The following is a 27,979-nucleotide window of genomic DNA, read 5'->3' on the forward strand; positions in this document are numbered from 1 at the left end:
GAGAATGTAGCATTGAAAACGCCTGCTATTGGTGAAACCATGGTTTGCTGCTGTTGATGTCTGACATAAAAGGACTGCATTTGTGGTGTGCTGAAATCTCTCTCTCTATAGTTCATAGCTAGACATGTGGATTAAAGATATTGAAACTATTGCTTTCATCACGGAAAGGGCATTACCTCAGAGGTGGCTTGCTGTGATGGTGTTTAAGGTATATTTTGTAATGTTGAGAATGTTTTATTGTACAGTATCATATATATTTAATATATGTATTTTGTAATCTTTAAACTGTATTATCCTTTCCATTAAATACATAGTGCACGTTAATAAGAAGCAGGCACTTAAAGTATATACTATTGTTGGCATTTAACTGATGCATTTTCTAATATTTCTGTTTTCCACTTTATATATATTAAATGCATTATAAGTGGTTGATTTAACAGCTTATAGTCAATATCGGCGTTGGAGGGGAAAATGGGTGAGTCCTCTGACTTCCTCGAAACCTTGGTAAACACATATAAGATCTTTGGTGGGTGCTGTTTGAATAACATTTTATGAACTGAACTTTGAAAAAATTTCTTTCATTAATTAGCATGTTTATAGGTGTATGGACAAGTTTCAGTTAAAGTTCTATTTCTTTAGCATTTCTATTCGGCATTATCATATCATAGAACACCCCTCGCTGTACCCTGCCGAATACTCGATGACCATTCATTGTTCGCATACCAGGTGTTGGATGGTGGGCGGGCCTAGCTGCTACGCAATGAGGGTGAGGTGTTACCATCTTTTGAAAGGGTGATATTGTATTGTAAGCGTATGTACCACTATACATGTACATAGAGATTTTTTATTCTCAGGTGTTATAACGACCTCATACCTCTCAACTTGGAGCAAAAAATCTGGACAAAGGCTCAGAAATAGGGGCACTTTTTAAATGCGGCTATTACAAACTTAGAAAGTTGATACAGTAACTGGTTGTACATTAGCATGCATTTTCTCCAGGGTATGAAGTGTGAAATTGAAATGTCTGTCATTATTTTCTAATTCCAACCATCAAAGATTTGCCAGAAATCCACAACAGACCAAAAAATATAAGGCCAAATCTGGACATTTTGTGAAAATTGTTAAGCAGTGTACCATCCTTTGATATAGGCCATTATGGTTAGAGCTCAACCTTCGTCTTTAAAATGAGGAACACGAACACCAGCCCTCATAATGTGGAACACATATTAATAGGTGACTATCAGCTTCAACTAGGAATCGGATGGTTAACATATGCTGATTTTACTTGTTAAAAAGATCTTTAATTAATTAATATGATTTATTTCTATTAACCATGGATATCAGTTAAAAAATTCTAATACTGAATGTGTGACAGACCTTTTCAAAGTGGAACTTTGAGAAACATTAACTTTTTACAGCGCCAAATGAAGTAATGAGGTGCTCTTGAGAAGCATGAGGTTAAATTGTCTCTTAGTAACTAAGCTTACGTGCTCGTGATGAAGGAAATGTCTACTAAGGTGGCGGATCTATTTCTATGGGGCTGAATAGGTTGGACAGCATACCGTTCATCTTCTGGTTAGCCTGAAATTACCAGTCAGAGGTCTTGCAAAAGATATTCGGTATCAACCTCAAATCAGGCTTTGTGTTAAACAAATAGTGGACCCCACCATTTATCTGCTTGCCCAAAAGTTGGGCCTCAACAGACCCAAGTTAATGGTAGAACCATAAGCCTTACCAGCCCCATCTGTAAGACCATGGAAAGGATTGTTATACAATTAATATATAACAGTATAGGGAACCTACAGAGTATCCGTGGTGGTACAGCAGTAGCATTGTTGCCTCACAGCAAGAAGGGAACCTACAGAGTATCCGTGGTGGTACAGTGGTAGCATTGTTGCCTCACAGCAAGAGGTTCTCCTGTTCGATTCTTGGCTGGAGTGCCTTCTGTGCAGAGCTTGCATGTCCTCCCGTGGTCGAGTGGCCTCCGAAAGACATGCGTGAATGAGCATGCCTTCGCTGAACATTGGGCTGGCAACTCGGCACCATAAAAATTGACTGCCAATCATTAGCGGACCAGAGGTCCGCTGTGGCGACCCCTAACTGGGAAAAGCCAAAAAGACAAACAACATAGGGAACCTACAGACATGTAAGCTATGCTAGTATGTATTTGTTAAGGGCAGATCCTACCTATTTAACCTGACGGACTTCTTTAAAAAAGTAACTAACGCAATGGATGAGGGCAAACCCATGCACAGTGAACATCTAGGCCTCACAAAGGTGTTTAATACCATTCCACAGTAATGTATCACATAAACTGTCACAACTAGATGTAAATTCTGATGTAAAGCTTTGGATAGCAAACTGCCTCACAAACAGAACACAGGACATCTGGGCAGGCAGCCCTATGGACTTAAAGATTTGAACCAACAGAGTATCCAAGGTTCGCTCCTTGGCCCACTCCTTTCTGGCATCTATTTCTTAGAGGTCACACACAATGCACAGAGCTTATGCTTTACAAAGTTTACAGATGGCTGCAAACTTGCAGCCATGACTAACTACTCTGAAGATACAAAGATTCTCCAAGAAGGCCTGTCTTAAATGAACAGCTGGTGCCAGATCCAAGGGGTAAAACTAAATGCCAATAAATTTATAATTGTAGCCTTCAGCAAACAACACACACTGTGTAACTATCACACTGACAAATTACCTCTGAAAGTTGATCCTGTAGTTAGGGATCTGGGAACCTGTTTTGAACACCATGTATCCACTATTGGAATTAAGTCCTTCTTCATTGCACAGCTTATATCACAAGGTATGGTATATATGTCCCAAGATGTCATAGTTCCAATGTATTCATTACTCATTACACTGAACATTAAGTACTAAGTCAACTTTGGCATGTATTTATACAGACATCTATAACACTTAGAACGTCCATGCCACTTTCTCCAAAAAAAAACAAAAAAAACGGGAATAAATCATAAAAGCTATTTTGACTGCCTCATAGCACTATCCGTTTTCATGGTATGTTAAAGGATTGTGTGAGGCAACAACTGCCTAGCATATACAGCTTCAAATGAGCCTATCCTGTCAGGCCTATTAAACATCTGTAAGTCTAGTGATGTCAGAAACACCAGCCCGAGGAATATAAGTCTCTTCTGCAACATAAACCATGCAGGAAGGTTAGGTATGTATCAGAAAGAATCCTTCTTCTGTAAAACTGCCTTCCACTCCAATGTAAGCAAAGCAAACGCCTTACTATGTTCAAACGCAACTTGGATGATTGCTTAGGAAATCACAAATTCACCCTGGTTAAGCACCCTTGTCCCTCATGGATAGTGAAAGCATGTAAACATCCATAATTCACTAGTTACAAGCACCTATGGACACTAGTACGTACACTCTACAATGACAATATGTATAGGCGTCATACAATCCTCACAGATCGATAACCTAGTAAGAACCTGAAATCTGTGAATCTGTAAGTAAAAATTTAATTGATAATGCCCCACCCCAAAAGGGAGAAAAATGAATTTCTGGCTTAATTTCTTATTTATTCCCAGTTCAACTTTATAGATCACCACACAGGAAAAATTACATGTTTCTGTCACTGCAATCACATTCCCACAAATTAAAGAAGACAAAAAAGAAAAAAATATTTAGGAATTACATAAAAAAGTGTTTAACTTTCTGTAAGTATTTATAGCAGTGTGTAGATAAAAGCATATCCCAGATGACTGAAGAATAAGCATACTCATGCAAGTGTACAAGAACAAAGGGAACATCCACAAGCATGGGCAGTACAGAGGCATCAAACTCGTATCACACTGCATGAAAGTTCTGGACGGGGTGACTGAAAAACGGACACGCAGAATAGTAGATTGTAAGATGTGAGGTGAGCAGTTCATATTAAGATCAGGATGCAGCACAAATGACCCGATGTTTGCAGTGAGACAGATAGTTGAGAAGAAGCTAGAGATGAGGAAACAGTCCATCTGGACATTCCTAGACTTAGAGAAAGCATATGACAAGGTCCCAAGAAAGATGATCTGGGCAGTACTGTGGTCGTCTGAAGTGCCGGAAAGATTGGTAGAATAAGTGCAGCCTATGTACAAGGCTTACTGACTCAAGTATGAACGGTGTTCGGCCTCACAGAGAGGTTCCCAGTGAGAGTGGGTGTACACCAGGGTTCAGCTCTGAGCCCACTGCTGTTCATACTGGTGACGGACTACATTAGCAAACAGTTTGGAGGAAACAGATCAACAAAGTTGCTGTATGCAGATGATGTGACATTACAGTGAGACTCTGAGCAAGAAACGCAGCAAAGGATACGGGAATGGAATAACATACTGAAGGCAAATGGAATGAAACTAAGCACAGATAAGATAGTGGTAATGTAATGGAAGCAAACTGGGGAAATCAGAAGAAGCTGAAAATTGAGATAGAAGAAAAGATAGTGGAAAAGGTAAACAGTTTCAAGTATCTGGGAGGGAAGTCTGAATGAAGAGGTCAAAGCTAGAATCAGAGAGACTGCAGTCAACTGGCATATAATCTCAGGTATAGTCTATGACAAAAAATGCCAAAGAATCTGACAAGTAAAATGTACAAAAGAGTGGTGTGACCAGTACTACTGTATGGTACAGAAACCTGGGCAGTAAAGGCAGAGCAGATTAAGAGGCCAGAAGTGATGGAAACAAAGTGCCTGAGAAGGGTGGCAGGACGCACAATGTGGGACAGAAGAAGAAATTACAACATAAGAAGAGAAGCCAAACTAGCTCCAATTCCAGAAAAGATCAAAGAGAAGAGATTACTGTGGTTAGGACACATGCGCAAAAAAGCAGAAGACAATCTGGTGAAGAAAATTTGGGACAGACAGAAAGAAGGTGTAAGAGGAAACCAGGACGTCTAGCAAACAGATGGATGAATTGTGTGAAAGAAGATCTGCCATAGTTCAGCATGAGTGTCGAAGAATGCAGAAGCGCGCAAACGATACCTCGACCCCATGTAGAAAATGGGAAAAAGGGGGAAGAAGATGACGATGATGTGGTAAAGGAAAGTGCTTAAATGGCTTCAGCAACATAATCCCAACTTCAGTTTTACTAACTTATTTGCCACCTATGTATTACCATTATGCGTATCTATAATAAAATACAATATACTACTTTAAAAACAAAAAACATATTTTGTTATTGAAATAACACATACATGGTAGCAAAATGAAGGCACAATTAAGCAACACATGCCCAGATTTTTGCCTCGTATTTTTGGTCTATTCCTCATATTCACTGGGATAATATGGAGGATTGGAGAATTGAAACCACTAAATAATGCATACATTTGAGCTGTAGACTTCAAATCCTTCAGAAAATGCACGTTTGCACAAGCCCTGTTATGTACAACCTGGTTGTACAAGTAATATTTAAAAACTGTCCCTATTTTTGGGCCTTCACCCCACTTTTAGGTATGGTTTTGTCCAGATTTCTTGACAGATATTTTCTTTTCAGATTACATACCCTTCAAAAACTCATGCTAATGCCCAACCTGTTACTGCATAAACTTTACAATTTTGCGAGAGCAATATTTAAAAATTGTCAATGTTTGTCGGCCTTTGTCCCAATTTTATTTATGACTTTGTCCAGACTTCTTGCTCTAAGAGGTTAAGAAGTAGATGAAAAGCATCAATTAATATAATACAAAAAAATCTAACGGTATAATACTTAGATGAAATGGCTCCATAAATAAAATAGAGAAAATTAATGTTTCTCGCAACTCCAACTCAGACTTCCAGTTGCATGTGCGAATCATATCTTACTTAAATAAAAAGGGTAAGCTTCTAAATGAAAAGATCTATTAGTATAACACAAAAAATCGTATCTTTTTAAGTAAAACCGATCGGTAATTACCTTTTCTCGCAATTCTGTACTAGACTTCGAGTGAGCAAAGTAACTCACAAGTGTGAAACGGCTAACTTTGCCCCTTTCCCAACCCAGTAACACCGCTCCTTTTCCACTCCGTGACGTCGAATGTGACGTAATCAAGGTCCCTTCAGCTGACGTAATCTAGACGCGACCTTGTTTTTATCGCTGGTCTGAAATGTCTAGTTGCGACTGTTCCGAAATGGCCTTGCAAAGCTTTCTTCTTTTTCTATTACTCTACGCTCCATTTACTTGCTGCAAGTATTGCTTTATCTTTTTCTGTCTGCTTAATGCTGCTTGTCTTCGTGTAATACTAATTACTGTTGTCGATGCTGTGCTTCCTTTCAGCTGTTGTTTTAGCGGCTTGGACATTAGAACTAGCTACTAACAGACTAACAAAAATGGCTGTAACCCTTTTATTTCTCAAGTTTGTAACACTTTGATGTAGAAAGGGTGGTGCTGCAGAATAGTTAGTAATCACCAAGTGTAGTACCTCGCGGGATGCGCAGTAGCAAATCCTGCCCCAAACACGCCTCCAGCCGCACGGACCCCATACCCGCATAAGTATTCACATCGCCGTGGCAAGGCCACATCCGTATGAATATTCAATAGTTTCAAGTCAGAAAAACAAGTTTATTCACGCAACTAAAACATACTTTAATACTCGCAAAGATACAGTCTGAGTACTCAAATTAACATGTCATTATTTTTGCGCTTTGTCCAGATTTCTTGCGCTAGAACTTTCATTTATTTATTTGCTTTTTTTATAGGGCATTTATTATAAAGCCTGGCTGGTGATCATTTACTTTACATTTAAGTAGGGCAGTCATTAATACCCAGTTGTGCGCAGATTCTTTTTCACTGCAAAATATTATGCGTAATTAAGTTCAAACTTGTAAAATGCTGTCATTAGATACTAGCTACTCCTGCATACTCTAGCTGTTGATAAACCACCATAGTTATCTAATGATTGAAAAGGGAGTAGGTAGTGCAGCTGTGAGTTTAAATGGTTCTCGCGTTAGCTTGGATAAAAGTATTACAAATTTTATCACTGAGTGTGTAAGATGTTCACTTCAGCTTTCTGTAAAGTAAGTCAGCTAAATTGTTTCTATCTGACGTGGGTAAGGCTCAAAGTAATAAGCTAAAGCAGTCTATTTATTTTACAGTCTAAATTATTAAATGCCATGGTTTGTTCTTTACTCGTAGTTTAACTTTTTAACAGGCTATGTGTATTCTGTAACTTACCTAGTTGCTTATTGTACTAGTAAATAATTTGCTTCAACGTTTTTAGTAACACTGTCCAGTGCTTGTCGACAAGTAAATTAAAAACAAGTTCTTTCGTGTTTTCTGTTTCTTACACAGTAGTCAGCTAACAGCATTCAAATTGAAAATAATTACCCACAGCGAAGCATGCCTTTTTTTTAGTACACGTAGTCCTAATTGTGTACTATATGCAATATAAGTGTTGTTTTGGGTTATGTGTTAGTAATGCCCGTTTCATATGCTGATGCCTGTTTGTGATTGCACAGTATGTAGAATGTGGAAATAGGCATTGTTATTTTAGCGATGAATGACAGTTTACTTGTGTTCTTTTGCACTTACAACTGTTGTTTTGGGAGCGTTAGTAATTCCGGTTGTTTTGAGAATGTTTGTGTAGTGAATAGTGACGTACTAGTAAACACAGTATCAAGTCTGTGGAAATTAGCATGCCTGTCACTCAAACTCGTCCCCCCCCCCCCTGCCAATCGGTTAGGCCACGCCCAAAGCTGCGCAGAACTACCCGCGAGGTACTACACTTGGAGATTACCGCATAGTCGACCTGAAAAACGCGGTGGCTAATCCGGTTCCCCACTAGACTTCAAGGGTTACTGGTGGACATAACCGGAATTCCCCGAAACCCGGACAGTACGGTGCTGTGATTGCGATCACTACTACGGTTGAAGTGGTGGGGATTCAGGGAAAAGAAAAAAACATTTACGACTATGTTAGTGTAGTGCCTCGCAGGCCGTTCTGCGCAGATTTAGGATGACTGTGAGAGGGCTGTTTATGGTACGGGAAACATGATGCAGCATGAATAGTCATTTGTTTTCGCAAATTACCCTTTTCGTTAATATAGTGCGATCTAGGGGTTGGCATATAATTTATACTTCTGAAGTGTACCTAATTATGAGGCACGAACCTCATTTGAGGTCTTAAAAAGTTCATGCTCCTCGAAGTTCCTCATTGAAAGGGTCTGCCACAAATTCAGTGTTAGAATTTTTCCAACTGATATCCATGGTGAATAGAAATGATTAATATTCATTCATTAAAAGAGACATGGAAGAGCTCTCGGATCGTGTGGCCCAGGCAGGTATGACCCTAGCCCTGAGTAGCATCCTGCCTTCTCCCAGTATGATACCACAGTATAAGGGCAAAATGATAGATTTCAATTCGCTAAGCTTCCTGTGTCATTCAAAGGGGGTCCAGCTTCCTGTGTCATTCAAAGGGGGTCCAGCTTCCTGTGTCATTCAAAGGGGGTCCAGTTTCTGTCTGCCTGGGAAGACATGATCAACAAACCACGATGCTTTACTAGAGATGGTATACACCTGTCACCCCTGGGATTCATAGTAACGTTACTGGGTAAAGCTCTTGCCACCCCTATAGTGCCTTTTTTTAGGCAAGGTTCAAAGGAGAAAACCGCCACCATAACGTATGCAATCTGCGAAGTTTGTTTTTTCCTCTGAAAATGCCAGGTATTGGACATATTACAAACGTCACCTGGATGACATTTGTTTATTCTGGGTCGGTACCGAGACCAAATTGTACAAATTCATCCACTATCTCAACCAAACCACAGAATTTTTAAAATTCACCCACCACATTACCCATCAGGAAATGACCTTCCTGGATGTTACTTTGAAAAAAGTAGAACTACAGGATTTTGCATCAATAATATGCAAGAAAGACACTTTTTTCTAGTTCCTGTTTGTACTTTACCAGTTCACACCCATTCCAGCAGAAAAGAAGCATTTTAAAAGGTCAATTCATTCCGAGTTCTAGGATGACCTCAAACAATTTGGAATATGAACTGGAAAGTAACAAATTGAAGGAAATGTTCATAGCCAGAAAATGCCCTATAAGTCTGGTGGATGAAATCATGGCAGAGGTCAAGCAGGGAAGAATTGGTAGGTTCAGTTCCATACTAGGTCAGAGGGAAGATAATTTGTTGCCCGCGCAGAATATGCAGAGGGGGAAATGGGTGTCTAGAAAGTAACTTTGTACTACAGTGTTGACACCCCACAAATTAGGAACATTATAACACAACACTGGAATAATTTTAAGTGTTACTCCGATTTGGGGGGATTATTCCAGAACCCCTTACGGTTTACGTACAAAAAAGGTAAAAACCTGAAGGAGCTTTTGGAAAGGGGGAAGAAACCAGTTCGTAGGAAAAAAATTAGGTACCTACAAGTGTGGCACATGTGCCCAATGTCCGTACATACAGAATCAGGATAGGGTGTACATTATAGGTACAGAGTTGTGGAGACCAACGATTACTCCAATTGTAGTGAAGGAGTGATATATTTGGCCACCTGCCAGAACTGTGGGGCATTCTATGTCAGTAAGACCACTCGAAAACTAAAAAGAAGAATATATGAGCATCTAAATGCCATAAAAAGTCAAGATCACAATAATGCACTTTACAAACATTCCACAGTCTGCACCCTAGCTAAGTGGAGATTTTTTTGTATTGGAGAAGGTGGATATAGATCCCAGGGGAGGCTCGTGGGAGAACAAAATTGAAGTAAGGGAACTGTACTGGCAACTATTGTTGGAGGCTAACAAGACCCCGGGGTTAAATGAACATATTTCGATCACCCCCATTCTTAGAATGAGAGCTGTGACATTATAAATTGGCAGTTTGTTTTTTCTCATTATTGGGGGGAGATGTTTGATTACTTTCAGCATTTTAAATATATATTTTTATGCATCTAGGATAGAAAATGTCACGACTGATCCAATTAAAAAGATGTTTGATTACTTTCAGCATTTTAAATATATATTTTTATGCATTTAGGATAGAAAATGTCACGACTGATCCAATTAGAAAGTTATTCCATTTTATTCTGTTTCATTTGATTTTTAGCATATTGTATGCTTTTTATGTTATATATTAAATATATAGGATGCATCTTGCATATGTTCTACGATTTTATATATGTTTCATATTTTTATATTTACCATTGTAGAAACTCTGCATCTGCATTTTTATGCTGTTTTTATTACTACTCAGCAGTGTTTTTTCAGGGTTTTACTCTGGTTTACTAAGGGGTTAACTGTGACTTGGTTAATTTGTGATGGTGTGATTACTGCAAACTGACTCAGTTATCAGTTTAGGGAAGTATAAAAGGTGAGGGAATTGATGGTTTTCATATCCAATGAAGTCCATTTTGGATGAAAACGCTGTTGTGAAGGTTGCGTTAATGTATTAAAATTGATTATTTGAGTCATCAGTGGGCATTTTCATTTCAACCTCCTGTTAGTGCTTGGTTTTGCATTTTACTGTGGTTATTAGTTTTGTTCAGGCACTTGACCCCAATTTGCTTGTGGTCAATATCTGAAGGTAATGCTACTCAGTGCTAGAAGTCTAAACCTCAAAGTGCACTCTCTCTCTCTCGAGGCACTCCTAAAAATGGAGAACATCGATATCTGTGCAGTAACGGAGACCTGGTTCAAGGCTCCATAGAGCACACCTGCAATACCAGGCTACAACTCTCACCACACTTTTCGGCCACCAAACCAAGACCAAAATGCTAAAGGTGGAGGAATGTCCATATTCACCAAGGATATTCACACCTCCAGGCTAGTTGCCCAACACAATGCATTTGAAATTCTCCAGGTGCAACTAACAATAGGTAAGACTGTACTCATGCCCCAAGATTCTCACTACACCTTTCTAAACATACTGGAAAATATTAAGATACAACCAAATACCCGAATACTGGGTGATTTCAACTACCCTGCCATTAACTGGGAAAACTACTCAGGTACCAACACCTTTTCCCAGCGGTTCTTGGAATTTATAAATGCCAATGCCCTCGATCAACTAATGCATTGTCCCACCAGTGGCTGCAGTATCCTAGACCTGATCATTACCAACATGGGAGATAAATACTCCATACCAGTGGTCACCCCCTCATTGGTCAAGTCTGACCATAAGCAAATCACCCTTGACATCCACATCCCATCCCCCAGTAAGGAAGCCTTCATAAAAAAAAAAAAAACGTCTCCAAAGCCAACTTCATGCTATTCAAGTCAGAAGTGACTAACTTCATGACACCCATGCAGACGGGATCCAAAAGTTCGACTGCTGAATCCTACACTAAGGCACTGTATGAGCACATCCACTCGTGCATGAATCGTGCCATCCCATATAGAACCAAGATGCTCTCCTCCAAAAAAAGGAAGCCAATCCTGTGGTCCCCTGCCATAAACAAACTATGCAACAGAAGGAAGAAACTGTTGCAGAAAAGAGGAAAATCCCAGGATGCAAAAAAACTCCCTTACCAGCCTCGGTAAGAAGCTGAGATCCCTCATAAAATCCTCCAAAGTTAGTTCCAAAAATAAAATTACCAAAGATTCCAAAGGCAACCACAAGGCATTCTATAGTTATGTCAAGAATCTAAATGGCAATGCTTAGATCTGCTCTGAGCTACAACAGAATGGCATTAAATGTACCGATTTCAAGGATATTGCCAATATCCTGGTGGATCGATTTAGTGCCAACTTCACCCCCTAAAGGGCCCATCTCAATACCAAAAGATGCCAACTTCCGGTAATCACTGCCACGCAGGTAGAAACCGCACTCTCCAAAGCTAAGACTACAGCATCCATGAGACCAGATGACTTCCTGGGCTGTGTACTACATGAGCTACAAAATGAACTGGCACCTCACCTAAGTGTCATGTTTAATCATAGCCTCACCTCAGGCTTCGTGCCCACTGAGTGGTGCACGGCTACAATTATCCCACTCCACAAGGGGGGGGATCCACCTTGGATCCCGGGAACTACCATTCTGTCAGTCTTGCAAGCCTGATCTGCAAGGGCATGGAACGCATTATCATGGAATTTATAAATGGGGACATTGGCAACCTTCAAACAGTGGACCCCACCCAGTTTGGGGTCGTGAAGGGCCGATCTTGTCTCCTGAATCTGATTGACTTCTTCAAATCAGTCTCCAGAGCTGTGTACAAGGGTAAGGCGGTTCACACAGCCTATCTGGACCTTGCCAAGGCCTTCAACACCATCCCCCACTCTGGAGTCATGTATAAATTTACTAAGCTGGGCATAAATCCCTATGTCACTCGATGGGTTGCCAACTGGCTTACTAACAGAACCCAGATTGTAAAAGTAGCCGACTCCAAATCCAGCTCCAGACAAGTGGAGTACCTCTGGATTCGGTCCTGGAACCACTCTTGTTTGGCATCTACTTCTCTGAAGTACAGGCCAACACTAAGGGACTCTGGCTAACAAAGTTCTCAGATGACTGCAAATTGGGAGCCATTATTGAATCTCCAAATGATGTGGATATTCTACAAAAGGGCCGTATAGAAACATGCTTGGTGCCAGAGCTATGGGCTCAAGCTTAATGCCAGGAAATGTATAGTTATCCCCTTTGGGGAAAAAACATGTACCCAAGAATTACCACATAGGTGGCAGTACACTAAACACCGAAAGTGTGATGAGAGACTTAGGGACACAGGTGGACAGTGGTCTCACCTTAGATAACCACATCGCCACAACAGTCAGGAAATCCTTCTATGTGGCACACCTCATCACTAAGGGCTTTTACTCCAGAAAAAAGGAGGTCATTGTCCCGCTGTATTCATCCCTCATTAAACCCAGTACAATGCCCCATTTGGTATGTACCTCGCAAGACATCTGCAAGAGCTGGAAAAGCCGCAGAGCCGCAGAAATACCTCACTAAAAGAATCACAGGCCTAAAGCAGATGCCCTATGCTGACCATCTAAAAAAAACTCCAGCTATATTCTGTGGCATATCGTATACTCGGAGGCGATATCTGCTTAACATACAAGGCCATGTCAAACCTTGAGCTGTTGGACATGCTCCTCTTAAAGAAATCCCAATCCCTCATAGCCACGCGCTCCAGGGATCTAAAGCTTGTCATCACAATGAACAAAACATGCTGGAGGAATAAGTTCCTTACCCAGAGACTCCCCATACTATGGAATAGACTGCCCAGACATGTCAAGCAGAGAGCGCCTCCTTGACCCTCTTCAAAAGTAACCTTGACGATTGGACAGGAGATAGGAAATTCATGTCAGTCGCCCTGCTTGACAGGGGTCCAGGGAAGTAAATATTGTGGGAAGAAATATCCAGGGAATTGTTATGGCTAGGCTTGTATAGGCCCTAGGGCTGATAGCCTAGTACCATCCTATAAACCTAAAAGATCTTTTTTAATAAATAAAACCAGCATATTTTAACTATCATATGACCTTCATAGTTGAAGTTGTTAGTAAGCTGTTACTACGTGTTCCACATTTTTTCCCATTTGTACTACATTATGACGACTAGTGCCTCTCATTTTTGAGATGGAGATTGAGAGCTATGGGTATATTTAATTGGGGGATGGGGGGCATAGCTCCTCCCTCAGGGGGGTTTTGCTCCCTGCATAAATGAATGAAACAAAAATTCTTTATTTATTGCATTTGTTTACCGGGAAAGTCCACTGGGCCTAAGATGAGCCCATTTTCAATGGAAGCCCGGGGAGAAAAGCTCCACATTTAATTACATACAGAGAAATTATTATACAAACAGTACAGAGTATATAAGACAGTAGACGCGCATTAACATAAGATAATGCCGACATAAAATAGCATTGATAATGACATTGTATAATGTGTAAAGTATTATTATTAGTTTACAACTATGTTTTATGTAGGTTTTTCCAGCTTTGTGTTAGTGTAGTACCTCACAGGCCCTTTGCCCTTCGCTTTTGCAGCGGTGAGGCCCCCCTGCACCTCCATGCCAATTACATATACCAACTCTTAGATCACACTTCATTGAAGAAAAGGGCGAACTACGAATAGACAATGATTATTCATGCATGCTGCCTTCGGTATGAATATGACTTAAGTTTACTAACAAGTCACGTATTGCTGGACGGTGGGCAGGGTTTAGGCGGGACTTGCTACTGCACATCTTACGAGGTACTATACTACTAGAAAGTCGCTTATTCTTTTGTAAAAATAATTTTAGCTTTTTTTATTTTAATTATTTGGAAAACTTTGCAGTATGCAGAATGGCCACACACTGTAGTTAATAAAAAAAATATTCTAGTGGAGTAAAGCCTGCACTTGTTATTTAGAGTGCGTTAGTACTTAAACTTTATGCACTTTTGGCAGCCAATCATATTTTTGTCTTTTGTGAACCCATTTTGTAGTGTTGATTAAGGATTTGTATTACATGATGGTAAGAAAACGTGAACAGACTAATTCTCAAGAATGTGTGCATTTTCCCATTGTAGTATATACATAGACATGGTATATAAGAGGCCTTTATGGCTGCTGGCTGCTTTGGCCACTAGTCCAGCACTAAAGAAGAGTATGATGTTTACAACAGAAAACTTTATATTTCTTAAAAGTATTAACGTCTGCTATGGTTTTACATAAGTTGGCTATGCATTCATTCTTTCTTTTTGTTACCCACGTTATCCTGTTCCTGGTTTTGGAACGACAGAGGCTGGAGCCTGTCTCAGTTAACAGTGAAATGAGATATAGACTTGCTGATAGCCTGGATGCCAGTCCATATGTTGTACACAGACATGTTGGCATGCTAACAACGTTGGGGTAGTTTAAGGATCACCAGTTCTTTTATCAGTAGACCTTTGGGAAAAGCCGAAAGAAACAACAGCAAGCTCTGAGACTAGCTGACCAAAGGAGGTGAAGATGGGTAGGTATACTACACAAGATGGAACTGTTCATCCAGGCGTATTATTATGGTATGTGTATAACTAGCTTTAATAGGAGTCTGTCACGGATAACATCACAAGATTCAGAAGCTCATCTTCCTGGGTGATTGCCTTTGTGGGATCATAACCTCTTATTATTGTGGCCCCAAAAAGGGATCTAGAGTCAGCATGTGGCCTTTAACATCTTGGACAGGAAATTAGTGAAGACCAGGTAGCTGTTTCACAGTTATTGTCCTTGGCTGCATTTTTTAAAAGTTTTTTTCTGTAGTGGGCTGGCTCATAGGGTTATAAGACTCTTAGATAGCAAAAACAGAACTATAAAAACTAGTAAAAAGTTCCGTACTGGCAGACAAAAAAAGTCTTTTATTCACAAATCCAACAAATATTGAGCGCTTTCGTCTGCACAAGGCAGACTTCTTCTTTGTTGGATTTGTGAATAAAAGACTTTTTTTTGTCTGCCAGTACGGAACTTTTTACTAGTTTTCATAGGGTTATAAGACAAAGACTTGATTTACTTTTCACAACAGAATTTGATGCAGTCCATCGACTGATTAGCTGGGGCATCTTTTTGACACTGACTTGTTTTTTGTTACTAAAAGATTTGAACAGCTGAACATCATTTTTGTTCTGTCAATGTCGAACAAGATGTCTGTGACGTCATGCTGTGTAGTAAAGATTCTGTGTTCAAATAATTAGGGGGAAAATACTGCAAGATGAACTGACCGAGTTTTGGCTACCTTTGATGTAAAAGAACTCTTACTGGAACACAAAATATGAGGATTGCACAGGCAAGACTTGTAACTCAGTTCTTTTAGCTGATGTAATTGCAACTACAGAAAGGCTATGCTGTGGATAATGGGTCATTTCCGGTTAGTTTCATTGGCTACCTCTGATGTAAAAACATTTACTGGCACACAAGATATGGGGCTTGCACAGGCAAGACTTGTAACTCAGTTCTTTTAACTGATGTAATTGCAACTAGAAAAAGGCTGTGCTGTGGAGACTGGTTCATTTGGGAGAAAAGTAAGTTTTTCCAATTCATATTAAAAGTACCACAGAAAAAAACAGTAGTCTGAAGGGAAGGCTTTAGAAGAAAAGTACCATTCAGAAAAATGTTATAAATTTTCAGAGAGAATGGAAACCTAGAACATGAGCTTTAATGAAAGTTCTAAATAGGCATAATGTTACCCTTAAAAGGTTAAGTGAAGATTGATTCAAGAAGATCTGTCTGAGAATGATAGGATAGTAGAATAGAGCGATCTAATGATCTGGACCCTTAAAGCTGAAATTGAAAACTGGACCCTGAAATAAAGCTGTAATGGAAAAAAGAACCCTCTTGCTGGTATTTTCTCCTGCTGGGCCTCTCAAATCTAGACTACCCTGGTAGGGTTAGGCTGGAACTCGGAAGTAGCAAGTAGTATATAGGGATTGGAGACTTGGATGGGGCAGTAGGGTCATCAAGAGCCAAAGCAGGAGGAGACTCGGAATAGGTACGGCTTGTCTTGGTCAGAATAGGGATGTGAGAATTATTTTAGAAATATGTCATTTGACTTTCTCAATTAGAATTGAGAGGAAAGCACAGACATGTCCTTGGGGGATCATTCTACATGAGATCATCTGTGGAATGTTCTTCATGAAGGAAGAGTCAGGGGAAAAGAAGTTGCAGCATTTGGTGTTGGACAGGGAATCTGAAACGTTAAAGCCAAGTTTCCTGCAGTGACAGAACCACTGCAATACTAGCAATATTTGTGCCACTTGTGTAGCATTATTGAGCAAATAAGCCTGTCTAGTGGAAAGAGCTGGCTTATCCAGCAGTGTCGTTTGCAGTCAGAAATGGTTGCATGACATTTCTTATTCCCATACTTTCATAGCTTCTTGACAAAGGGGAGTTGGCTTTCTCCCTTGTTTGTTGATGTATTAAAATGCTGCTGTTCTACTGGTATAGATGGCCAATGACATCTTGTATGTTTGAGGCTGACAAGGTATAGTGTTTAATTCTTACCTCTGGGATGGGAAATTTGGCTAGGCTTAAAATGGCCCACTAAGGCAGACAACTGAGTACTAACCTATGGAGTAGAGTGCTGAAAGGCATGAGGTGCTGTAACTTTGCTGATATTAAAACTATTATCCATTTGCTGATGTGTATCTCTGAAGTGTGCCATTGACAGTGCTTCCTTTTAGGGCAGAGGCATCCATATTGAGAGTCACCAGTGGGGAGAGACCAAAAAAAATGCTGTCTCCAAGGTTTGCTTGGGGTGAGCAATTACCGTATTGTTAGCTTTATAACCTTTGGGAATTCTAGGGAGTCGTGGAATCAGAAATCGGAGACCATTGTACTCTTAAGTCCATTGAAATATTCTTGTGTAAAACCTCACGGAGGGATACTGTGGGATCAATGCCCTTGAGCCTGCGGGAAAATTAAAACTCTGATAGAATGTGATTAAATAATTTGTTAAACTCGTTTTTGAAAAGAGAGAATCCTGTGGTGGATAAGCAGGCCTTGCATGCAAATGTATATAGACTTTAGCCTATGAAAGTAAGCAGCTCAGATGGCTGCAGCTGTGAATTTGCAATATGAAACAGTAGAGTTGCAGCATATGGGAACAAACTCTGGCAGCAAAGAGCTAGTCATCCAGGAAGGGAGATGTGTTCATACCTTGCAACCTTTGGTTCACTGCAGCAGAAGACATGCATTTTTTTTCATAACCTTTGCCCCCATTGCCTTCTGTTCGTTATTCCCCCCTTGGCCTGTTGATCCAGTCTTACCTTCTTGATGGTGAGAGTTTGCCAAGAAGGGTCACCATTAAGGCAGCCATCAGTAGTGGTTTGAGGGCTTTTTCTTTAGCCCTTCCTCCTTGAGTGTCCATGGCTAAGCGGTAAAAGGATATGCAGTGGGCTAACCATGATAGATATCCCTTACATCTATGAGTGGTGCTGCCAGCAAGCAAGCTCTTCTGCTCTGACCCTGAAGCCAGGGAATGGTTTCCCTGGCCTCTTGTGGGGAAATCACATTTCCTGTGTCCTCCCAAATACCCACCACCCTTCTTCCCTAAAGAGACAAGCAGGCCACACTCGTTTATGGCTTTTCCTTCCTGCTCAGTCACTAATTGAACCCTGGTGACAGGGATCACGGTCAGTGCTCCATCCTTGTATAACATGGATCCAGGCCCCAAGAAACCTGCATTTGATGAACACTCAGAGGGTTATGGTGAGAGAAAATCAAAAAGTCATAAACTGGTAATGAATGTTTCCTACATAGATGTATAATTAGGAAGTCATGGTTGTCATTAGGAGGAAATAGATGTCTTGTAGGTTGAAGAAACGCATCCTATTTTCTTGGATGGAATGCACTTTTTCTGGAATTAACTGGTTTTAGGCTACTAAAATGAGTTTATACTTTTGGTTGGTGGTTTGTTTATTTTTACTCAAGAAAAGAAAGTAGTAACTCTTTTTGGTCTGGTGAGACTTCTGAGTGGCACCCCCCTTTTTTTTCCTAGAAGGGTTATTCTTTTACTAGGTGGGATGTCAGACAAGGGTAGTGTGTAAGGCTGGAGGATATGGGATGGAATTGTATATCCAGTAGAATTTACTATTGTTATCCACCTGTCCAGTGTTGTGGCCAGCCATGTAGACAGGTTGAGGTGCAGATGACCCTTCAACTGCCTCTACCTTGGGATGTTTGAGCATGGAATCTGGGTAGTGCCACTTAATTCCAGAGGACTTTGGTCACCAACCCAGAGGTTGCATTACTCCGCAACAGAAGAGGGGGTCATCCTGGAAATGCCCACAGAATCACTGTTTTCTCCCTGATTTTTTGGTTTTGGTGCTTTTGGCCATGCTTAAAAAAAGTAAGTTCGAAAAGGTCACCTTGATGTTCTTTGAGAAAGTCTATTGAGAAGGTGGAGAACATTTAACTTTGCTTCCCAAACCTGTACATAATCCTGCATTCTTTATTAGGGAGATGAGTAATAGGATTCTTTGGCACTGGGAACTTTCTGAGGCCCACCACCACAAATAGGCCAACAATTTTGAGCCTTAGAAGGCTGGAGGACACCCTCTGTTCCCCTTGTGGATGGTAACAACAATGTCAGGAATTTCCCTTACTGTATGTCAGTCATTTTAACCATTTTCTGTGTTGGTGAAACAGTTCTGTGTGCCTCACTGGTGTCAACTCCAGCACTGTTCAGAAGACCGCTACACATGGAAAGGTGAACAGAGTCTCATTGTTTTGAGATGGGTTGTCCCCGCCACTTCACTCAGTTTAAGTATTTGGGGGCGAGTGGTTGCAGACCACTCCAGTGGAAGTACATTTTTGAAATAAGTTGGGATGTAAGGGCAAATGGTTAGAATGTAGATCATACCATACCTTCCTCACTTACTGCCATTCTGTCCTTCATATGTTTTCGTTGTACTGGTTATTCCTTTCAGACTGCTGTAGTTCCTTATCTTTTTCTTCCCTCTCAGTGATCTTACCCTATAACTCTAGTTGAGGAGAAAAAAAACTTAATACATTTAAGACCTTTAGCAACCAGCATGCTTCAGCATGTACTTCACAGGAAAGCTCTGTAGCAGGCACTTCAGTACTGATAGCAAGCAGTATCTGAATTCAGGTATGTGCTGGAGTACATAAGTGAATGTTGTATGGCAGGCCCCCCATCCCACAAGCCAGAGCTACACCTCTCTTTTTTCCTACTGAAGAATTTTGGACAAAGGCAAAAAAGGGGCAGATAAATTTACAAAATAAGGGACACTTTTTAATATTACCCTAATTCAATTAAAATTTAACAGAATGTAACATGTTATGCCTCAGCATGTATTTTCTGAACAAGTTAAGTGTGAAATTCTATTTTGGCATTGTTTATCTACAATAGTTTTTCTTTGATTTTTAAGGTGAAGCCTTTTTTGTTTCTTTGAGCCTGAATCTGTTAGGGGTTGTGATGGGCAGGTGCCAATAGTGCATGATTGTAATAACAGCCTCTGTGAAACCCTCAACATTTCACTGTTAATAAATTGTTGGTGTTGTGTTGTATTTGTGGTAACAGCTGAATTGCTGAAGTATTCAAAGTATGCTAAATTGACGCACCAAGATGTTAAATTTGGAACAGACATCTTACTACAATTTGAAGTAGACGAGCACTTGATTTGGTCTTCAGAATGAAGAGATTTTTCTTTTAAGCTATGGTTCTAGTAAGCTTGGGGTCCCCCTTAGCTGCGGATGCCACCATGTACATGTCTCAGTTTCCTTGCCTTTCAGGCGTCTGTAGCAAACCACTTTGTGCTTTTTGTGGCACTGATAATTTTTGCAGTTTTTCGTGTGGACATAAACATTTGTGGATCTTAGTGCCACTAAATGCCTTTGTGTGTGCTTATAGGGCCTTATCCAAGAAAATGAGAGAGAGTCTTAAAGGAGCGCTCTGATGTCTGCTGAGTTTGTTTTAATTTCATGTATGGTGGGTAAAGCAATTATCTGTATCACAAAGTGCATACTTGGTCAGGGCTTGCTGTTGTGCTTTCACTGGCCCTTTTCCCCAGCCCCCCCCCCCCAGTCATTCAGGTGGTTTGGTGATACTTTTGGTGATGGTTACTTAGCATACAAACAGTAGTGTAATCACAGCTTGTGCCAAGTAAGACAATGGTGTGCTTTCTCTGAGATAAAATGGGAAGTGTATACGCATTGCGTAGGTGATCCACTTTATTCTGAGGTACATTTTTATAGGTTTGGATTGCATTTTGTGTGTGGTACAGTAATAGGGTTAGGAAGGGGGTTTTTAGGATTAGAGGTGGAATTCTAGAGTTAAGGGATGGGTTTTAGTATTTGGATTAAAGACTTGGTCTTTAGGATCAGGGTTAGTACATTGGTGAAATCACATCTGTTACTTGCAGTGAAAGTGATTAATTCACTTTCTGATGAAAGTAATAGTCGTAAGTGAGTTACACCTGCATGCATTAAGTAACCGTTGCCAGAGGCCTGCGTGCGTAAGTAACCATTGCCTGTTGTTGAGCAGGTAAGTGGGCTGTACCATAAGGGTCCCTTTTGAGACGTACTCTGATTACAGTAATAAAGAGAATATAGCAAGCACCTTGACAGGAATAACAGTCTGCCCCAGATGGTGCAGGGGATAAAGCTCTTACTGTACTACATGTGACCTCATTTAGCAATATAGGTGCTAAAGGGGACCAGGCAGGGAGGATGAGTGCATGTGATACATGCTGGCTTACCCATCATGAGAAAGGGAGGCAGCCTTGCATGATGTACCCTGCAACTGATGGGCTGTTTGTTTGGGAGACTTCACATATGTGGAAGTGTGCATTCACCTCTTCTGGTTAGTAGGTAACCATAACAGAGCTGGTAGCAGAATAACTCTGCATCAGTGCCCTTTATCTCCTCCCTGGATTTGGGTTGAGGAGGGGGATTAAGGTTGTACATCTGTAACACAACACCACCTTTCTTTTCAAGTCCAAAGTAATCATTTACTGATGATGGTAGTCTAGGTATCTTGATGACGTGGCCTTTAAATAAATTGTTGTGTGTGTACATATATACATCATATCATGTATATTCAGGGCTGAGTTTTTAGTCATTTGGAAGAGAACTCAGTTATGGCAGTAGAGCAAAAGGGCAATAAAAGAAAGTCATATGGAACAAAGGATCATTTGTTGTAGAGCAAAAGGGCAATAAAAGAAAGTCATATGGAACAAAGGATCATTTAAGTCATAGTGGAGAACTGTAAAAAGAGGAAGAATCTAAGTATGGCATCGATTGACTACAAAAAAGCATTTGATAGTGTCCGACATTCATGGATAAGAGTGCTTAAAAATGTATAAGATATACCCTACACTGATCAGCTACATTAGTGACTGTGAAACAGTGGCAGACCACTTTGCAATTAAACCATGAGAAAGGACAAATTATTATCCCAGGGATAAAAATTCCAAAGGGGGTATTCCATGGTGACTCTGCCACCGCTGCTATTCTGTCTTGCCCTTAACCCATTAAGCTGTCTACTTAACAGCTTAGGCCATGGCTGTAATTTGGATCCTAGAAAACAACAAAATAGAAAGACTTCTCATCTTCTTTTTTTTTTCTGTGATTTAAAACTGTATAGCTCATCGGATGAGAAACTGAAAACACAACTGCAAGTTGTCAACTTTTTCAGATGATACAAGAATATCGTTTGGTCTTGATAAATGTGCCAAAAACCTTTTAAAGCGGGAAAACTGCACCATCAAGAAAACGGCAGTTTGGGACAAGAATGTGGTATAAAAGAGCTTGAGCAAGAGGGAGTGCATAAATATTTGGGAACTGATGAAGGATCAACAATAAAACATGATCATCAAATAAAACTTAGTAAGAAATACTTTAGAAGACTTAAATTAATCCTGAAAACAGCATTTACATTTCAGAACAAAATCCAAGTTATAAACCAATTTGCTCTTCCTGTCCTAACTGACAGTTTTGGAGTGACTGTCTGGCCCCAAAACATATTGTATAGACTAGATAGGAAAACAAGAAGGATGCTTCATGCTCACCAAATGATTTATAAAAATCAGTGCATACCAAGATTATATATTCCTCATTCTGAAGGGGGGGGGGGCTCCTGTTTTGAAACACAAGGAGAATAAGTCTAAGATGACTTCCCTGCTTAGGCTAGCAGAAGCATATCGGCATCGAGTAGGAATGGATATTAAACCAGAAGAAGATGAAAAGGCAGCAACTGAATGTGCCAAAAAACAAAAGAAAGAGTACAAGTTGAAGGATCAGATGAGAAGGCAAGAAATGTGGAAAATGCATAAATATATTTGCAAGTATAGAAAACTTCTGGAAGAACCTCTTGTTGATCAGGAATGGTTAAGGAGAGGCAAATTCAAACTGAAGATGAAAGGTTAATATTGGCGACCCAAGATAGTGGACTTGCATACACATTGATTTAAAAGATTCATTGAACATGTGGGAGAAAGACAAGTGTAGGTTTTGTAAAACAGAATTGGAAACTGTCACACACCTTGTTGCTGGTTGTGACATACTGATGGCAGAAGGACTGTATACTGAAAGGCATAATAATGTGGCGAGACTGTTGTACTGGGGGTTGTGCAAACATTATGGTGTTGAAGTGGCTGAAAAACACTGGAAATATGATCCACAAAGCATCATAGAAAATGAAGTCTACATCACATGGGATCATCCATTGCCAGCACTTCAGAAGATAGATGCTAGAAAACCTGATATAATTGACCAACAAAAGAAGATAGAAGTAGCACTGATCATTAAAATCCAGTGACTAGCTTTGGTTGTATAGCTTGAGCGCTAATCCAAACCATCTATTTTTTGGAGAAGGTTCCCCTGCACCCTAGTAGCAGGAGTGTGCAGTTAAAACTTGCCTGACTGTAGCTTTTTATTGGTTAATTGGTTTAAATCAGTTTGCTCATTTGCTAAAAAAAAAGTGCATCACTGCTTAGCTAGGGTTAAACTATTCCCAGCATCATACAGTCGAGTGACGTCTCCAGGCATTTCTGCAGTTACACCCTACTGCTCCTCTTGGCGTCAAATATTGCCTGTTTATATTTGCATTAATAATTCCAAAACCATGTTACATACAAGGTATTGGAAAATTTTATCTTGAAGCATACATGATAGCAAACACAATTGTATTGATATATGACCTCTGTCAATGGGTATTTGTGAAAAATGTAAGGTGATAACTTCAATTTTTAAATGCTGAAGCCACACCCACTATGAGTTAAAGGTGCACACTCAAAAGAGCTCTAGGAGTTAAAGGTGCACATTCAAAAGAGCTCTACTGGAGGGAATGAGTTAAATTTTCCCTTAAAACTAGCCAGTTTTTTAGTTTTAGCACTCAAATCTGTTTCTCTGAGCTCAGCACTTCTTCAGAACTCATTGTAAGCACTAAATAAGCTTCACGTTACTACAGCTCTCAACTTTCCCACTTGTCTAGAGGAAAACGGTTTTTAGTACTTATTAAATAAGCACCTATCCAGGCATGTCGAAGGGTCATCTCCCGGTGCTTTCTCCTGTCTACTTGATGAATCTGGGCATATTGGGGCAATGCAGCAATTGCCTCATATACACAGACAACACTCTCCTGCCACCCAACACTGCAACTTGTGAGAGATACACTTGTATAGCCAAACTGGAAGCAAAGCTGTCTTCACCCAAAACTGGACTAGACAGTCAAGAGGAGAAGGTAAACACTTGCACCACACCACACTCCTCACATAGTCCCTCAAAACCTACAGCACCAAAACACACACAAACACAAAACACACACCTACATTCACAGAGGCTCTCAAAAATCTGCTCAAGCAACAGAGACACCCAAAGCAGAAACGCAGGCAGCCTTCACCGCCCCCCAACACAACCCAAATGACACAGCCCACAAACTTAGTGTGCCACTCAACCACAGTCCATAAGGCATAACAACGTACCCAGCACTCTAGTCATAGGTGACTCTATAGTCAGGCACACTGATGTTCCACTCACCAGGCTAAACAAGGAGAAAGTTGCTGTCGGCTTCCTGTCGGGTGCCAGGATCCACCACATAACGCACGCACTCAGGTTACTCCACAACAAGTACAAATATGACTCTCTCATTGTCCATGTTGGTGTGAATGACGTACCTCCCTGGACTACATGAAAAGAGACATGGAGGAGCTCTCCGATCTTGTAACCCAGGTAGGTATGACCCTAGTCCTGAGTAGCATCCTGCCATCACCCAGAATAATACCACAGTACAAGGACAAAATGATGGACTTCAACAATTGGCTAAGCTTCTGGTGTCATTTTAAGGTGATCCAGTATCTGTCTGCCTGGGATGACATGATCAACAGACCACAATGCTTTGCCAGAGATGGCCTGCACCTGTCGCCCTTGGGATTCTGGATACAGGCTAAGGCTCTAGCCACCCCTATAGTGCCTCTTTTAGGCAAGGTTCAAATGACAAATTCATCACCGTAACGGGTACAAGCAAGCAAAATCTGAGGGTAATGCTACTCAATGCTAGAAGTCTAAACCTCAAAATGCATTCACTCGAGGCACTCCTTAAAATGGAGAACATCGACATCTGTGCAGTGACAGAGACCAGGTTCAAGGCTCCAGAGAGCACCCCCTGCATTACCAGGCTATAATTCATACCACACCTTTCGGCCACCTAACCTGGACTGAAACACTAAAGGCGGAGGCGTGTCTATATTCATTAAGGATATCCACACCTCCAGGCTAATTGCTCAGCATAATTCATCCGAGATAATCCAAATGCAACTAACTCTGGGCCAGACAACAGTCTAAATTGTAATTTGCTACACCATGCCCCAGGATTTCCACTCCTCATTTCTTGATAATGTTAGGGTACAACCCAACACCCTCATAATGGGCGATTACAACTACCCCACCATTAACTGGGAAAACTACCCGTATACATTTGCTTAACGTTTTCTGTAATTCATAAATTCCAACTCCTTGGATCAACTTATCCACACCCCCACCACAGGGGCAACAGTATCCTAGACCTGGTCATTACCAACATGGTGACCGGTGCTCCACACCAGAGGTCAATTCCTCGGTCAGATCCGACCACAGGTTAATCACCGTAGATATCCACATCCCGCCCCTACCCCCATTAGGGAAACCACCGTAAAAAATTCTCCAAAGCCAACTTCACGCTTCTTAAGACAGGAGTGGCAAACTTCACGACACCCATGCAGGTAGACAATAGAGGTACGACTGCTGAATCCTACACAAATGCACTTTATAAGCACTTACACAAGTGCATGGATCGTGCTATCCCTAACAGAACCAAGATGCAATCCTCCAAAAAAAGGAAGCCAATCTGGTGGTCCCCTGCCATAAACAAACTCTACAACAGAAGAAAGAAACTGTTGCAAAAAAAGAGTAAAATCCCATGATTGGGGGAACTCCCTGGTCAGCCTCAGTAAGAAGCTGAGATCTCTCATAAAATCCTCCAAAGCTAGTTATAAAAACAAAATTGCCACTGATTCTAAAGACAGCCACAAAGCATTCTATAGCTATGTCAAGAATCTCAATGGTAACATTCAAATCTGTTCTGAGTTACAACACAATGGCACTGAATATACAGAACCAGCTGATAGTGCCAACATCCTGGCTGATAGGTTCAGTGCTAAGTTTACCCCTCTCTCACCCCATAAAGGACCCATCTCTATACCGGAAGAATGCAAAGTTCCTGTAATCACGGCTGCACAGGTAAAAAACACACTCTCCAAAGCCAAGAACACAGCATCCATGGGACCTGACAACATCCCAGGCTGCATTCTACATGAACTATAGAATGAACTGGCACCCCACCTAAGCACCATGTTCAATCATAGCCTCACCTCAGACTTTGTGCCCACTGAATGGCGCACAGCGACAGTTATCCCACTCCACAAATGGGGAGCCACCACAGACCCCAGGAACTACTGCCCCATTAGCCTATCAAGCCTGTTCTGCAAGGCCATGGAACGTATCATCATGCAACTTGTAAACAAAGACATTGGTAATCTCCAAACTCTGGACCCCACCCAGTTCGGGTTTGTAAAAGGCAGATCATGTCTCCTAAATCTGATAGACTTCTTTGAAGCAGTCACCAAAGCCATAGATGAGGGTAAGGTAGTTCACACAGCCTCTCTAGATCTCGTCAAGGCTTTTGACACCATTCCCCACTCTGGAATTGTAGATAAACTCACTAAACTAGGTATAAATCCCTATGTCACAAGATGGATTGCCAACTGGCTCACTGACAGAACCCCACACTGTGAATGTAGTAGACTCCAAAAGACCAGTGACAAGTGGAGTACCACAGGGTTCAGTCCTGGGTCCTCTCCTGTTTGGTATCTACTTTTCTGAAGTACAGGCAAACACAGAAGGACTTTGGCTAATGAAGTTCGCAGATGACTGCAAACTAGGAGCCATAATCAAACAATGTGGACATCCTACAAAAGGGCCTCACTAAGACAGATGCCTGGTGTCAAAGCCATGGCCTCAAACTCAGTGCCAAAAAGTGCATTGTCATCCCCTTTGGTAAAAACTCTGTACACATGAGCTACCACATAGGTGGTAGTCTACTTAACACCGAAAGTGTGATGAGACCTTGGGACACAGGTGGACAGTAATCTCTCCTTTGATAATCACATCGTCAGTAGTCAGGAAATCCTTCTGCGTGACACCTCATCACGAACAGTTTCTCATCCAGGAAAAAAGAGGTTATTGTTCCCCCTCCACTCATCACTCACTAGACCCATTATAGAGTACAACGTCCCTTTTGGTGTGTACCTCACAAGACATCTACAACAACTGGAAAGGCCACAGAAATACCTCACAAAGAGGATTACCGACCTCAAACAAATGCCCCACGCAGACCATCTCAAAAAACTCCAGCTATACTCTGTTGATTAATGCCTACTCAGAGGCGATCTCTGCCTAACATACAGAGCTATGTGAAACCCAGAGCTGTTGGACATGCTCCACTTAAATCCCAATCCCTCCAAGCTACACACTCTAGGGACCTAAACCTTGTCACCACAATAAACAGAACATGCTGGAGGGATAGATTCCTGTCCCAGAGACCTCCCATACTCTGGAACAATCTACCTGTCTATATCAAACAAAGGTCCTCATTAGCACTCTTCAAGAAAAACCTTGATGATTGGATGGGAAATAGGAAATTCACCCCAGGGATCATCTTTCTTGGGTTGCGAAACCAGGGTACCTTTTTGGCTAGGCTTATATAGGCCCTAGGGCCAATAGCCTAGTACCTACCTATGAACTACAGTGTCCTGTATACAGGGAGACACAAAATCATAAAATGTCAGGATTTGCAGGCAGAAACAAAAGCAATGTGGAAGAAAGGCACCCAAATAGTTCCAGTAGTAGTAGGAGCGACATGTCTTATAAAAAAGAATTTACAGTCATATTTAGATATGTTACCAATACATGTAACTCCATAAGAATTGCAGGAGGAGTCATTACTTGGGCACATTGTGGGTGCTGCAAAGAGCACTTCTGTCTGACATCAAAGATTGAAACAATTTTTATTTCTGGAACTTTAATCATGCTTTGTG

At 40.9% G+C, this 27,979-nt stretch overlaps 1 protein-coding gene across 2 annotated transcripts in view; it reads left to right on the forward strand.

Moving 5' to 3' along the window:
* The first annotated feature begins 5,998 nt into the window (after window positions 1-5,998).
* LOC122813985 (leukocyte surface antigen CD47-like) overlaps window positions 5,999-27,979 on the forward strand; it is a 288,924-nt gene continuing 266,943 nt past the window's right edge. The window contains exon 1 of one of the 2 annotated variants that reach the window (XM_044086555.1): window positions 5,999-6,172. In XM_044086555.1, coding sequence (XP_043942490.1) covers window positions 6,094-6,172 — 79 coding nt within the window. In that variant the 5' untranslated portion in view covers window positions 5,999-6,093. Of the gene's footprint in view, window positions 6,173-14,678; window positions 14,869-27,979 lie in introns of those variants that run through there. The other variant, XM_044086556.1, reaches the window with a different exon arrangement.

The sequence above is a fragment of the Protopterus annectens genome, chromosome 10.part0 (genome assembly GCF_019279795.1).
Source record: "Protopterus annectens isolate FY-2018-M chromosome 10.part0, PAN1.0, whole genome shotgun sequence".
Taxonomy (NCBI): Eukaryota; Metazoa; Chordata; order Ceratodontiformes; family Protopteridae; genus Protopterus; species Protopterus annectens.